The sequence below is a fragment of the Chlorocebus sabaeus genome, chromosome 9 (genome assembly GCF_047675955.1).
Source record: "Chlorocebus sabaeus isolate Y175 chromosome 9, mChlSab1.0.hap1, whole genome shotgun sequence".
Taxonomy (NCBI): Eukaryota; Metazoa; Chordata; class Mammalia; order Primates; family Cercopithecidae; genus Chlorocebus; species Chlorocebus sabaeus.
This window is the reverse complement of record NC_132912.1, coordinates 105966744-105980537: the sequence shown is the minus strand read 5'-3', so window position 1 is coordinate 105980537 and position 13794 is coordinate 105966744. Positions and strand designations below refer to the sequence as shown.

The 13794-nt window shown below is 41.2% G+C and overlaps 1 protein-coding gene and 1 pseudogene across 5 annotated transcripts in view; one reads left to right on the top strand and one right to left on the bottom strand.

Moving 5' to 3' along the window:
• NT5C2 (5'-nucleotidase, cytosolic II) overlaps positions 1–13794 on the top strand; it is a 193749-nt gene that overhangs the window by 100327 nt on the left and 79628 nt on the right. For all 5 annotated transcript variants that reach the window (XM_038009509.2, XM_038009508.2, XM_007964002.3 and 2 more), the window contains one exon: positions 7392–7516. In XM_038009509.2, the coding sequence (XP_037865437.1) occupies positions 7416–7516 (101 nt within the window). In that variant the 5' untranslated portion in view covers positions 7392–7415. Of the gene's footprint in view, positions 1–7391; positions 7517–13794 lie in introns of those variants that run through there.
• LOC103216813 (MARCKS-related protein pseudogene) lies at positions 5739–6967 on the bottom strand (annotated as a pseudogene).

Sequence of the window (13794 nt, the reverse complement as noted above, 5' to 3'; positions counted from 1 at the left end):
ACTGGTATATAATAAGTTGCACAGGCCGGGCGCGGTGGCTCAAGCCTGTAATCCCAGCACTTTGGGAGGCCGAGATGGGCGGATCACGAGGTCAGGAGATCGAGACCATCCTGGCTAACACGGTGAAACCCCGTCTCTACTAAAAAATACAAAAAACTAGCCGGGCGAGGTGGCGGGCGCCTGTAATCCCAGCTACTCGGGAGGCTGAGGCAGGAGAATGGCGTAAACCCGGGAGGCGGAGCTTGCAGTGAGCTGAGATCCGGCCACTGCACTCCAGCCTGGGCGACAGAGCGAGACTCCGTCTCAAAAAAAAAAAAAAAAATAAGTTGCACATAGAGTATATAATAAGTTTTGACATATATATATGTACCCATGAAACCATCACCATAATGAAGATATTGAACGTATCACCACTTCTCCCCAAAAGTTTTCCTGGGCTCCTTTGTAATACTTCCTCCTCTCCCTACTTGACCTCCCTACCCCAGGGACCACTGATCTGTGTTCTGTCAGATTAGTGTGCATTTTCTAGGATTTTATATATATGGAATCATACACTATGTACTCTTTGTCTTTCACTCAGTGTAATTATTATGAATTTTTTTCATGTTTTGCATGTAAATATTTCATTCCTTTGTATTGTGTAGTAGTATTACATTGTACAGATGTACCATAAGTATTTTTATCCTTTCACTTGTTGATAACGTTTGGGTTGTTTGTAGTTTCTGGCCATCACAAAGCTGCTGTGAACATTTGTGTATAAGTTTTTAAAAAAATTTTTGTTTTGAGATAGGATCTCTGTCGCCCAGGTTGGAGTGCAGTGGCACGAGACGATCTTGGCTCACTGTAGCCTCAACCTCTTGGGCTCGTGTGATCCTCCCAAGTATCTGGGACCATAAGCATGTGCCACCATGCCCAGCTAATTTTTCAATTTTTGTGAAGACTGCATTTTGCCATGTTGCCCAGGCTGCTCTTGAACTCCTGGGTTCAAGCAATCCGCCCATCTTGGCCTTTCAAAGTATTGGGATTACAGGCATGAGCCACTGTGCCCAAGCCTGTGTTCAAGTCTTTATATGGATATATGCTTTAATTTCTCTTGGACAGTTACTTACAATTAAAAAGGCTAGGACATATGATAGGTATATGTTTAAGTTTTAAAGAAATGACAAACTTTTCCAGAGTGCTTGTGCCATTTTTATTTTCCTTCCAGCAGTGTAGTAGAATTCAAGTTGCTCTACATTCTCAACAACATTTGATGTTGTCTGTCCTTTTAATTTTAAATATTCAAATAGGCATATTTTGGTATCTTACTGTGTTTTTAATTTGTATCTCCCTAGTGACAAATGATGTTAAACATCACTTCATGTGCCTATTTGCCATTTATATATATTCTTTGATGAAATGTGTGTGCATATCTTTTGCCTGTATTTTAATTGGATTATTTATCTTATTATTGCATTTTGAGAGCCCTTCATACATTCTGGATACAAGTTCTTTTGTCAGATGTGTGTTTGCAAATATTTTGTCCCAAACCATAGCTTGTCTTTTTCCTCCCAATAGGAGAGAGAGAGAAAACATCTAATGGAAACATAGTATATAAATGCAATTTTGTTTTAGTTTTTTAAGTTCTCTCTTAGCCATGAAGAGGGACTTAGAACAAATTAAGTATACAAACAAGGTTGCAGAGACAATATTTTAACCTCCTAAGAGAATAAAATATTCTGAATCTTTTGCGTATGCACATAAACCATAATATGCAGAACAGATTAATATGATGTATATATGCCAACCCTGTGGTAGGTTGGTTTATTGTTTGTTTTATTTTTTTTGTTTAGAAATTGGGTCTCACTGTCACCCAGGCTGAAGTGCAGTGGTATGATTGTAGCTCGCTGCAACGTCGAACTCCTGGGCTCAAGCGATCCTCCTGCCTCAGCTTCCTAAGTAGCTGAGGGTATAGGTGCAAACCACTGTGTTACTAAATACAAAAAATTAGCCGGGCGTGGTGGCATGCACCTGTAATCCCAGCTACTTGGGTGCAGTTGTTGTTTGTGTATGTGCAGTTGTTGTACGTACAACTTGCTTTATTTTGTATATCACTCCCTTACTTTATGCAGGTCTCTGAACAAATATTATCTCCTCAAAGAGGCCTTCCATGGTTTTCCTACCTACAGTATTGTTACAGGAAAGGGGTCCTGATCCAGACCCCAAGAGAGGGTTCTTGGATCTGATGTAATGAAGAATTTAGGGCGAGTCCGTAAAGTGAAAGCAAGTTTATTAAGGAAGTAGAGAAGGCTGAGCACGGTGGCTCACACCTGTAATCCCAGCACTTTGGGAGGCTAAGGGCAGATCATTAGGTCAGGAGTTCGACACCAGCCTGACCAACGTGGTGAAACCCCGTCTCTACTAAAAATACAAAAATTAGCTGGGCAAGGTGGCGCATGCCTGTAATCCCAGCTACTCAGAAGGCTGAGGCAGGAGAATCACTTGAAACTGGGAGGCGGAGGTTGCAGTGAGCCAAGATCGTGTCACTGCACTCCAGCCTGGCCTACAGAGTGAGACTCCATCTCAAAAAAGAAAAAAGATAATGTAGAGGAATAAAAGAATGACCACTCTGTAGGCAGAGCAACCCCAAGGGCTGCTGCTTGTCCTTTTTTTTTTTTTTTTTTTTTTTTTTTGAGACAGTCTTGCTCTCGTTGCCCAGGCTGCAGTGTAGTGGCGTGATCTCGGCTCATTGCAACCTCCACCTCCTGGTTTAAAGCGATTCTCCTGCCTTAGCCACCCAAGTAGCTGGGATTACAGGTGTGTGCCATCGTGTCCAGCTAATTTTTTGTATTTAGTAGAGACGGGATTTCACCATGTTGGTCAGACTGGTCTCGAACTCCTGACCTCAGGCGATCACCCGCTTTGGCCTCCCAAAGTGCTGGGATTACAGGTGTGAGCCACTGCGCCCGTCGCTGCTTGTCCATTTTTATGCTTATTTCTTGATTATATACTAAACCAGGGTGGATTATTCATGCCTCCCCTTTTTAGAACATGTAGGGTAACTTCCTGACGTAACCATGGCCTTTGTAAACTGTCGTGGTGCTGGTGGGAGTGTAGTAGTGAGGACAGCAGAGGTCACTCTCATTGCCATCTTGCTTTTGGTTGGTTTTGGCTGGCTTCTTTATTCTAAGATATTTTATCGGCAAGGTCTTTATGATCTGTATCTTGTGCTGACCTCCTGTCTCATCTTGTGACTTAGAATGCTTAATCATCTGGGAATGTAGCCCATTAGGTCTCAGCTTCATTTTACCCAGCCCCTACTCAAGATAGTTGCCCTGGTTCAGATGCCTCTGAGAGTATGACCATTGTCATTCTTTATTTTCTTGCCTTATTTATCTTTTTTTTTTTTTTTGAGACAGAGTCTTGCTCTGTCCCCCAGGCTGAAGTGCAGTGGCACGATCTCAGCTCACTGCAACCTCTATCTCTTGGGTTCAAGTGATTCTCTTGCCTCAGCCTTCCGAGTAGCTGGGATTATGGGTGCGTGCTGCCACACCCAGCTAATTTTTGTGTTTTTAGTGGAGACGGGGTTTCACCATGATGGCCAAGATGGTCTTGATCTCTTGACCTCGTGATCTGCCCACCTCGGCCTCCCAAAGTCCTGGGATTATTGGCATGAGCCACTGTGCCTGGCTTTTTTTTTTTTTTGAGACAGGTCTTCCTCTGTCACTGAGGCTGGAGTGCAGTGGCATAATCGGCTCACTGTAAGCTCTGCCTCAACCTCCGCCTCACTGCAACCTCTGCTGGGCTAAAGTGATACTCTTGCCTCAGCCTCCCAAGTAGCTGGGACTCAGGTACGGACCACCATGCCCAACTAATTTTTGTATTTTTTGTAGAGATGGGTTTTCGCCCTGTTGCCCAGACTCCAAATTCTTGAGCTCAAGTGATCCGCCCACTTTGGCCTCCCAAAGTGATGGGCTTATAGGCATGAACCACTGTGCCTGGTCTGTGTACAAGTTTTATAATTTTAGATTTTACATTTAGGTCTATGATCCATCTTAAATTTTGTGTGTGTTGAGAGGTGTGGATTAAGTTCATTTTTCCACAAAAGGAGAGCCAGTTGTTCCTGCACAATGGATTATTCAGTCATTAGAAGGAATGAAATGTGATATGTGATACTACATGGATGAGCTTTGAAAATATTATGCTAACTGAAAGAAGGCAAACACAAAAGGTCACATGTTGTATGATTCCATTTATATGAAATATCCAGAATAGTTAAATCCGGAGACAGAGTCTAGATTGGTTGTTGTCAGGGGCTAGGTGGAGGGCATAGTGAGGAGAAAGTGCGTAATGGATAAGGGGTTTTACTTTAGAGTCATGGAAGTATTTTGACACTAAAAGGAGTTGGTGGTTGCACTAAATGCCACCACCTTGTTCACTTTAAAGTGGTCAATTTTATGTGAATTTCCCCTGAATAAATTATTTTTTTAAAAGCCACAGGGGTGATTTATATTAAAAAGACTTACCCTGGACAACATAATGAGACCCTGTCTGTACACAAATTGAAAAAAAACATTAGCTGGGTGTTGTGGTAAGTACTTGTAGTTCTAGCTGTTCTGGAGTCTGAGGTGGAAGGATCACTTGAGCCCAGGAGTTCAGGGTTACAGTGAGCTATGATCATGTCACTGCACTCCAGCCTGGGCAACAGTGAGACCCTGTCTCAGAAGAAGGGAGAGAGGAAGGGAGGTATATATTGACTTCATGTCATAAATGATGTTAGCATTTTCAAGATGGGAACTATATCTTAGGCTCCAGATGTTTTCACAAATAATGCTATTTTTATAAAATGTTAATAGACTTCTTAACTCTAAGAGGATATTTTTCATCCTTATTTGAAACTACTTAACTGATGAAAACTTCAAAAACAGAAGTGAAACCTAAGAATAGCCTGGTGTTAAAGTAGTTAAAGACACTTAAGCTGCACACCTCATTTTAGATGTTTATCCTGGTTAGATGAAATGTTGTAGTTTATTCCTTCTTTTTGCTGATGAGCAAAAGTAGGGTAAACAAAACCTACTTGGAAAATAATCGAGGAAGAAAACCAACAATTGTCTTTATTGCCAGCTGAAAATAATTTATTACAGAAAAATGTAAAAGCATGCAATAAATAGAAATCAAATATTTATTGCTTGTATTTGTGCCACCATTGACTGAACTTAGTATGTTATCAAAATATATTTATCTTTTAAAGGGGTGACATTTTTTCCTTTTCCAAATGTTACAGTAAAACCAGGTGGAAGAGAATGGTTTTAGCAGCTTAGAAAAAAAAAAAAAAGTAAAAATCTGAGGTTTGGCATTATAAGTTATTTATAACAACGGGAGAAGAAAAGGCAAATTGTTTCACATTACAGACCTACCCCCAACTCCAAAGCCTAATACTTTCTTACCAAGTCAAAAAGAGAGATACATTTGATGTACAAGCTGGAGATTTCCACGTGAGTAAGACATTTATGAAAACCTAGATGGAGGCTGGGGAGTGGCTCTCAGGCCTGTAATCACAGCACTTTGGGAGGTTGAGGTGAGCAGATTGCTTGAACCCAGGAGTTCGAGACCGGCCTGGGCAACATCTTTTGTAGAGACCCCCCCTCCTTTTCCCCATCTCTGCCTGTGATCCCAGCTACTAGGGAAGCTGAGGTGGGAAGATGGCTTGAGCCTGGGATGCAGTGAGCAGAGATCACACCACTGCGACCCTGTTTCAAAAACAAACCAAAAACCTAGATGGGGCAGTGTCCTTTTCAGCCCAAGTGCCACCAGACACAGCACAAGAGACTACTAAAACGCAATGGCAGGAGGCTGGGCATGCAATGTTTGGGAGTATAAGCACCACACTTCTGGCTCAGGATTTGGGAAGTAGGGTAAACAAAACCTACTTGGAAAATAATCGAGGAAGAAAACCAACAATTGTCTTCTGCAGAGGTGGGGACAGGGAAGGAGGTAGGGCCAGGGCCAGGAGCATTTTACATCACTGACCTAACTCCATTTTACATCACTGACCTAACTTGGGAAGCTATCAGGGCCCATCTTCAACTGACCTTAAGAGGAAAACCAGATGGCTGATGGGAGAATCCACGGGAGTGAGAGGGGGAAGGGGAATGTGGCTGGCAGGAGGCAATAACCCCTTCCTTCCTGGGCACAGGAAGGCAGTCAGGGCACCAGGTCCAGGCAATGACCTCACAAGGACAGCACAGTTTTTGCAGCTTAGAGATCACCCACCTGCCCCTACCTAGCTACTCATTCTACTCAGCACTACCTGGTATAGGGCCACTCTCTGCCCCAACGGAGTGGATGTCTCTGTAGCCTGGGCCTTCTTCTGAGGCAGCATTACCCTCTGCCCCCTTGGCTTGGGGCTCCTGGCTCTCAGGGGTAGCAACAGCCTTCCCTTACTAGGCAGTGCTCTTGTTGCCGCAGGCACCTTGCTCCTGCATTTCCTCTGGCTGAGAGGCAGAAGAACCGCCCCCGTCCTCCTTCCAATTTTTGTGGAAGAGCAGTCTGCTGAATTTGAAAGATTTCTTAAGAGAGAACTTACTAGGGGAAACTTCCCCCTTGGCCTCAGCACCCTGGATAGGGGATGCTGGCTCAATGTCGTCGCCAATGGCCCCGGCTGTCTCATGTGTTCTGTTCACAGAGGGCAACACTCCTTCACCCTTGGGAGATAAGTCTTCATTGCTTTTCATGTAGCCATTGTCTTGTCTGTTGGCCTTTGCGGGGGAAGCGCCTGCTGCAACCCTGGTGGTCACATCTTCCGAGGAGCCTTGGAGCTCTGGCTGCCCGTGATGGTGGGGGTCTGCTGGGGGGTAGCCAGTATCCAACCCAGGCTCACACCTTGGGGTAGTACAGTGGGATTGGCTGGGCAGGCAGACGGATGGGGCTGGCGTCTCACAGGGATGGGGAAACAAGCTGTACCGCCACTCCAACCCGCTTGCTGTGCCTGCTACTGTTCTACTCCACATCAGAATCTGTTGATCAGAATTTAAAATTTGCCTACTACATATATTTTAAAAACATACATCAACTTAAAATTATATATCTTCACAAACTGTACTGTGCTGTGGTTTTAGTGCCTTTTCTAGATTCTAGGATTAGAGTTAGTAATTACTGGCAGCCATGCTTAATTATTTGGAAGTATAAATTATCTTTCTGGATTGAAATTACCATATGAAATTATTTTTCCAACTTTAGATTGTTGAGAAGTATCAGTATAATTTTCAGCATATTTACTGTATTCAGTGTGTTTTAATAGGTAATTATATTAGGCAGTTTGCAAGCTGGAGTTTTTCTGATTTTTAAAAAAATCAGATGTCAGTATACAAATGCCAATATTAAGTTACTAAATTAATGATTTTCTTTTCTAGAATACAAAATACAGTTAAAATAAAATGTCAACCTCTTGGAGTGATCGATTGCAGAATGCAGCAGATATGCCTGCTAACATGGATAAGCATGCCCTGAAAAAGTATCGTCGAGAAGCCTATCATCGGTAAGTATTTTGTCTATTTAATCCTCAAAACAGCTCTGTGAAGTGGGCACTTCATTTTACAGATGATGAAATTAATGTACAGAGAGGTTAAGTAACTCAGATCGTATGTTTAGTTCATGGTATAAATCTAGTTCTAAGTCGAGACTTCTAACTACTAGTACACCACACTGCTTTGTATATCTACTAATAAAAGTCTTTAAGAGAAAAATGTCTTTGGTTGCTAGAAAATTGCACCTAAGTTAATAAGAATTTTTTTTTTTCTTTCTTTGAGGGGGTGCTGGGTGGACAGAATCTTGCTCTGTTGCCCAGGCTGGAAGTACAATGGCGCAATCTTAGCTAACTGTAACCTTCGCCTCCCAGGCTCAAGCAATTCTCTTTCCTCAGCCTTCTGAGTAGCTGAGACTACAGGTGTGCACCCAGCTAATTTTTGTATTTTTTTGTTTTCTTTTTTGGCCAGAGTCTCACTGTTGCCTAGGCTGAAGTGCAGTGGTGCAGTCTCAGCTCACTGCATCCTCTGCCTCCTGGCTTCAAGTAATTCTCATGCCTCAACTTCCCCAATAGGTGAGATTACAGGCGTGGCCACCATGCCAGACTAATTTTTGTAGTTTTGGTAGAGACAGGGTTTTGCCATGTTGGCCTGGGTGATCTTGAACTCCTGGCCTCAAGTGATCTCCCCACCTTGGCCTCCCAAAGTGCTGGGATTATAGGCTTGAGCCACCACACCCCGCCAAGAATGAATTTTTTTTTTTTTTTTTGAGACAGTCTGGCTCTGTTGCTTAGGCTGGAATGCAGTGGCAAGATCTCAGCTCACTGCATCCTCCACCTCCTGGGTTCAAGCGATTCTCCTGCCTCAGCCTCCCAAGTAGCTGGGATTACAGGTGTGCATCACCATGTCTGGCTAATTTTTGTATTTTTAGTAGAGACAGGGTTTTACCATATGAACCAGGCTGGTCTTGAACTCCTGACCTCAGGTGATCCACCTGCCTCGGCCTCCTGGAGTGTTAGGATTACAGGTGTGAGCCACCACACCCACCCCAGGAATGAAATTCTTGTATTTTTTAGTTATTTATTTTTTCAGTAGAGACAGAGTTTCAGCATCTTGGCCAGGCTGGTTTTGAACTCTGGACCTCATGATCCACCTGCCTTGGCCTCCCAAAGTGCTGGGATTACAGACGTGAGCCACTGCACCCGGCCTTAAACTGTATTGTTTTAAAAAATTTTATTTTATTAGAGACAGGGTCTCGCTATGTTGCTCAGGTTGGTCTCAAATGCCTGGGCTCAAGCATTCCTCCGGCCATGGTCTCCCAAAGTGCTGGGATTACAGGCATGAGCCACTCAGCCCAACCTAAATTGTATTTTCTTTTTACTTACCTCTTTTTAAAAATTCAATTAAATATTTGCTTCTACCTAAATTTTAAGTAGCTAGGGTACTTGGGAGTAGATAATGTATTTAGTAATTATTTATTTTTAAGAAGAAATTAGAAATTTACACCTAAAGTGAATTTCTGGGGTAGAAAGATCTGGGCCCTACTAGACCCATCTTCGCCTCCCATACCAGGAAAGCCAGGAGTAAGTACAGGTACTAGTATATTGGCGGTGCTAAAAAGTTACATGGAAGCTACAGGAAGTCTAAAATGACTCTTAATCACTTAGCTGTTTCTGGGCTACAGGAAAAAGGAAAGGAATATTACTTTGAAATCTTACTGGAAAAATGGCTAAACTGGTTTATACAGGTAAGTTTTTGTAAGCAGACAAAAAAATTTCTAAGTGCAGTCTTCTCTCTATGGGAAAGCTAAGTCAGAATTAGGTAACATTTTGTTGTTTCAATAAATACTAATATATTTTGAAAAACATTGTTACTTGTTATTGAGTATATCAGAAGTTAATTATTATATCAATAGTTGGTTTTTTAAGTAGGCTGGTGATATTTGCCTCATGGTAGGTCACTTTGTGGCATTTCTAGGTGTTAAGATGCTGTTGTTCCTTAAACCCTGAAAAAGTGAAAACTAAAGATTCCTGTCAAATGGGTACTAATGATTCTTTTCTGTATGTGAGATATGTTGCTAGATATGGCATGTTAAAGTGTAAAACAGAACGTTTATGTGTGTTTGTGTAATAAAGCATAAGATACATTTGGAAAATATTATGTTATATGTAGTTCTATACTTTTTCTTCAGTTATTTGCTTGGTCTTTATGCTCTAAGTATTTATTAACATTAGGTTAGGATGTAACATTTTTAGCAGTGGAAATAAGGACTAGTAAACATCATTTAATAAACATCCTAGTTGTATTTAATATATATATCATAGGCTGGGCATGGTGGCTCACACTTGTAATCCATGCACCTTGGGAGGCTGAGCCAGTCAGATTGCTTGAGCTCAGGAGTTCCAGACCAGCCTGGGCAAAATGGCGAAACCCTGTCTCTACAAAAAAACACAAAAATTAGCTGGGTGTGGTGGCTTACACCTGTGGACCCAGCTACCTGGGAGGCTGAGGTGGGAGGATCGCCTGAGCTTGAGAGGTGGATGCTGTAGTGAGCTGAGATCATGCCACCAGCCTGGGTGACAGAACGAGACCATGTCTCAAAAAAAAAAAAAAAAGGTGTGTGTGTGTGTGTGTGTATCATAGCCTGAATGAATGTACTCCTGACTCATTTGGAATGGTGTTTCCTGAAAGATTTTAGATGGATTCTGCACCCTACATTCTTTCATATAGTAAGGTGTATGTACTGGAAACAATAGAAAAAACATTTTCAAGGGCTTGATATTTTAGATCATTGAAAAAAAATTTATCTATGTTTATTTATTTAAAGAGGCAGGGTCTCATTCTGTTGCCTAAGCTGCAGTGCAGTAGTGTGATCATAGCTCATGGTAACCTCAAACTCCTGGGCTTAAGCAATCCACCTGCCACAGCCGCCCCAGTAGCTAGGACTACAGGTGTGTACCACAGTGCTTAGTAATTTTTATTATTTTTTAATTAATTAATTAATTAATTTTTTTGCGACAGAGTCTCGCGCTGTAGCCCAGGCTGGAGTGCAGTGGTGCAATTTTGGCTCACTGCAACCTCTGCTTCCTGGTTCTGGTTCAAGCAACTCTCCTACTTCAGCCTCTGGAGTAGCTGTGATTATAGGCATGCACCACCATGCCCAAGTAATTTTTGTATCTTTAGTAGAGACTGGGTTTCACCATGTTGGCCAGGCTGGTCTTGAACTCCTGACCTCGTGAGCCACCTGCCTTGGCTTCCCAAAGTGCTGGGATTACAGGAGTAAGCCACCATGCCTGGCTGTGCTTGGTAATTAAAAAAATTTTTTTCTAGAGATGTGGTCTCACTCTGTTTGTTGCCCAAGCTGGTTTTGAACTGCTGGCTGCAAGCAGTCCTCCTACCTCAGCCTCCAAAAGTGCTGGAATTACAGATGTGAGCCATCACTCCCAGCCTGAAACAAATTTTTAATGTAGAAAATTTGGGTTCTTGGTCTCTTGCAAGAATTTACTTTAAAATTATCATTATTATTATTATTATTATTATTATTATTTTTGAGACAGGGTCTTGCTCTGTCACCCAGGCTGGAGAGCAGTGGCTTGATCATGGCTCACTATAGCCTTAACCTCCTGGGGTCAAGTGGTTCTCCTGCCTCAGCCTCCTGAATAGCTAGGACTACAGGCACGTACCACCACACCTGGCTAATTTTTGTATTTTTTTTGTAGAGACAAAGTCTTGCTTTGTTGCCCAGGTTGATCTTGAACTCTTGTTTTCAAGTGATCCTCCTGCCTTGTCCTTCCAAGGTGCTGGGATTACAAGTGTGAGCCACCATGTGCAGTGTTTAAAATAAAGTATATAAGTGTGTGCTTTTAGAACAATAAAAACATTATATATGTGTATGTGTGTATACATATATATAAAAAAAAGTGCGTGTTTTTAAACATTGACAAAAATTGTGTGTATTTATGGTGTACAATTTGATGTGGAATGGCTAAATCAAGCCAATTAACATGGATTACCTCTTACGTTTATCATTTTTTTTTGTGATGAGAACATTTAAAATCTAATCCCTTTGCAATTTTGAGGTGGATTATTATCTGTACTTATGATGTAGTCAGGAAACTTGTATCTCCTAACAGTATTTGTTTTTGTTAATTAAAAATTTTAAATAGAAACCATTTAGAATAAATTTATTTTAGTTTTCTAGTTAAGTCAATTTGTAGAATATTCTGTTTCCAGGCCTTTTCATTAAAGACATTTATTTGAATTGGTAATTTATCATTGGTTAAGTTAGGCTATGCTCATCATTATCACAAAGTATACGTTGTATGTGATGCTTTACAATTTCCCTTTAGAAGAAGCTAAATATTCTTAGTAAATAAATATGTAACTTCCAGCTTTTTTCTTGCTTAATATCAGTTTTCTGAATTTCAATATAGAGATGTGAGTCATATGTCATTATTAAGATACTGGCCTTCAAAATGTATGACTGTTGCTCCTCCTTCATTTCCTTAAGGTTGTTTAGTTTTCTGGGCTGAGGATAGTCATCAGGCCAAACCTTTCAGATGTGTTTTGCTATATGGTTAGAAGACAAGCTGAGCTGCTCAGATGTCATAGTGACCTGAAAGAGGCAGCTTCAAAAATTACCTCTTAAATAGTTTTTGTTTAATACTAAAATCTTTTAGTGATCACTATAGATCAGAATTTGTATTTACCAATCCAAGAATGGAACAATTAGGTTTTTCATCTGCTCTCTACATTGACTGTGCCCAGGATACCGAAGTCAGGCATTTAGTTTTACATGGGTAAAGTTCTGATGATTCCAATACAATAGAATTTCTGTAGGACAATGAATTGGCTTTTTTCTTTATGAACACAGCTTATTAATTTAGCAGTGGTTTTATCGTATTGAACTGAAATTTGGTAAGTTATTAGGCTTGTGAATTTTTTGTTAACCAGTCTTTTGTCTTATTTTAGAAGATAATTGCAATGATTTTCTCTTTAAAATTCTTTGAAGACTTTTGTATATTTATCTTAAATTATATATCTGAAGTTTTTTTTTTTTTCTTTTTTTTTTAGTTGCAGTTTAGGCTTCCAGAGCCATATGAGTCTTTATATAAATCTGTTGAATAATAGTTTCTTCTAAAATCAAAGTAAATTTCCTGTACATGTTTAAGGAGTGAAAAGGAATTTATATATATATATAATTTTGTAGTACTTATAGCTTGGATCTAGAAATGTTTATGATGGCCCAGGCACAGTGGCTTATGCCTGTGATCCTAGCACTTTGGGAGACCCAGGCAGGCAGATTGCTCATTGAGCACAGGAGTTCGACCAGTCTGGGCAACATGGCAAACCCCGTCTCTACCAAAAATACAAAAATCAGCTGGGCATGGTAGTGAGCACCTGTAGTCCTGGTTACTTTGGAGTCTAAGGCGGGAGGATTGCTTGCGCCTGGGAGGTCGAGGCTGCAGTGAGCCATGATTGCAACACTGCACTCCAGCCTGGGTGACAGAGTGAGACTCTGTCTCAAAAACAAAAACAGTAAAAAGGGAAATCTTTATGATTTTCTTTTTTAAACTTTATACTAAAAGCAGGTGTCAGGTTATATGCAGATAGAGACTGCCAGGTTGATCACTTTCAATTTCTTTCTCTTTTAATCACTTATGGATATCATATGAATGTCATTCAGCTTTTTAATTTTGTCATTAATCAAGCTGAGTAGTAAACTGTCATTTTAGTATTGGTTCAAATATTCAGTGGATAATTGCTAAAATTTCAGTAGCCCCTTTGTAAATTGAAAATCATGTGGAAAATATAGGTCTTCTGGAAGGCTGAAGAGCTATGTTCCTTAAATAATATACATATGGGGCCAGGCATGGTGGCTCACGTCTGTAATCCCAGCATTTTGGGAGGCCGAGGTGGGCGGATCGCCTGAGGTCAGGAGTTTGAGACCAGCTTGGCCAACATGGTGAAACCCCATCTCTACTAAGAATACAAAAATTAGCTGGGCTTGGTGGCGGGTGCCTGTAATCCCAGCTACTCGGGAGGCTGAGGCAGGAGAATCGCTTGAACCCAGGAGGCGGAGGATGCAGTGAGCTGCGGTTGTGTCACTGCACTCTAGCCTGAGTGACAGAGCAAGACTCAGTCTCAAAAAAAAAAAAAAAAGGAAAAAAAGAAAAATAATATGTATATGGGATATATCTTGTCGGAATAAGAAGAGTGAGGTAGAACATCAAAATTGTGACTGCGTGTGGTGGCTTATACCTGTAATACTAGCACTTTGAGAGAACGAGAT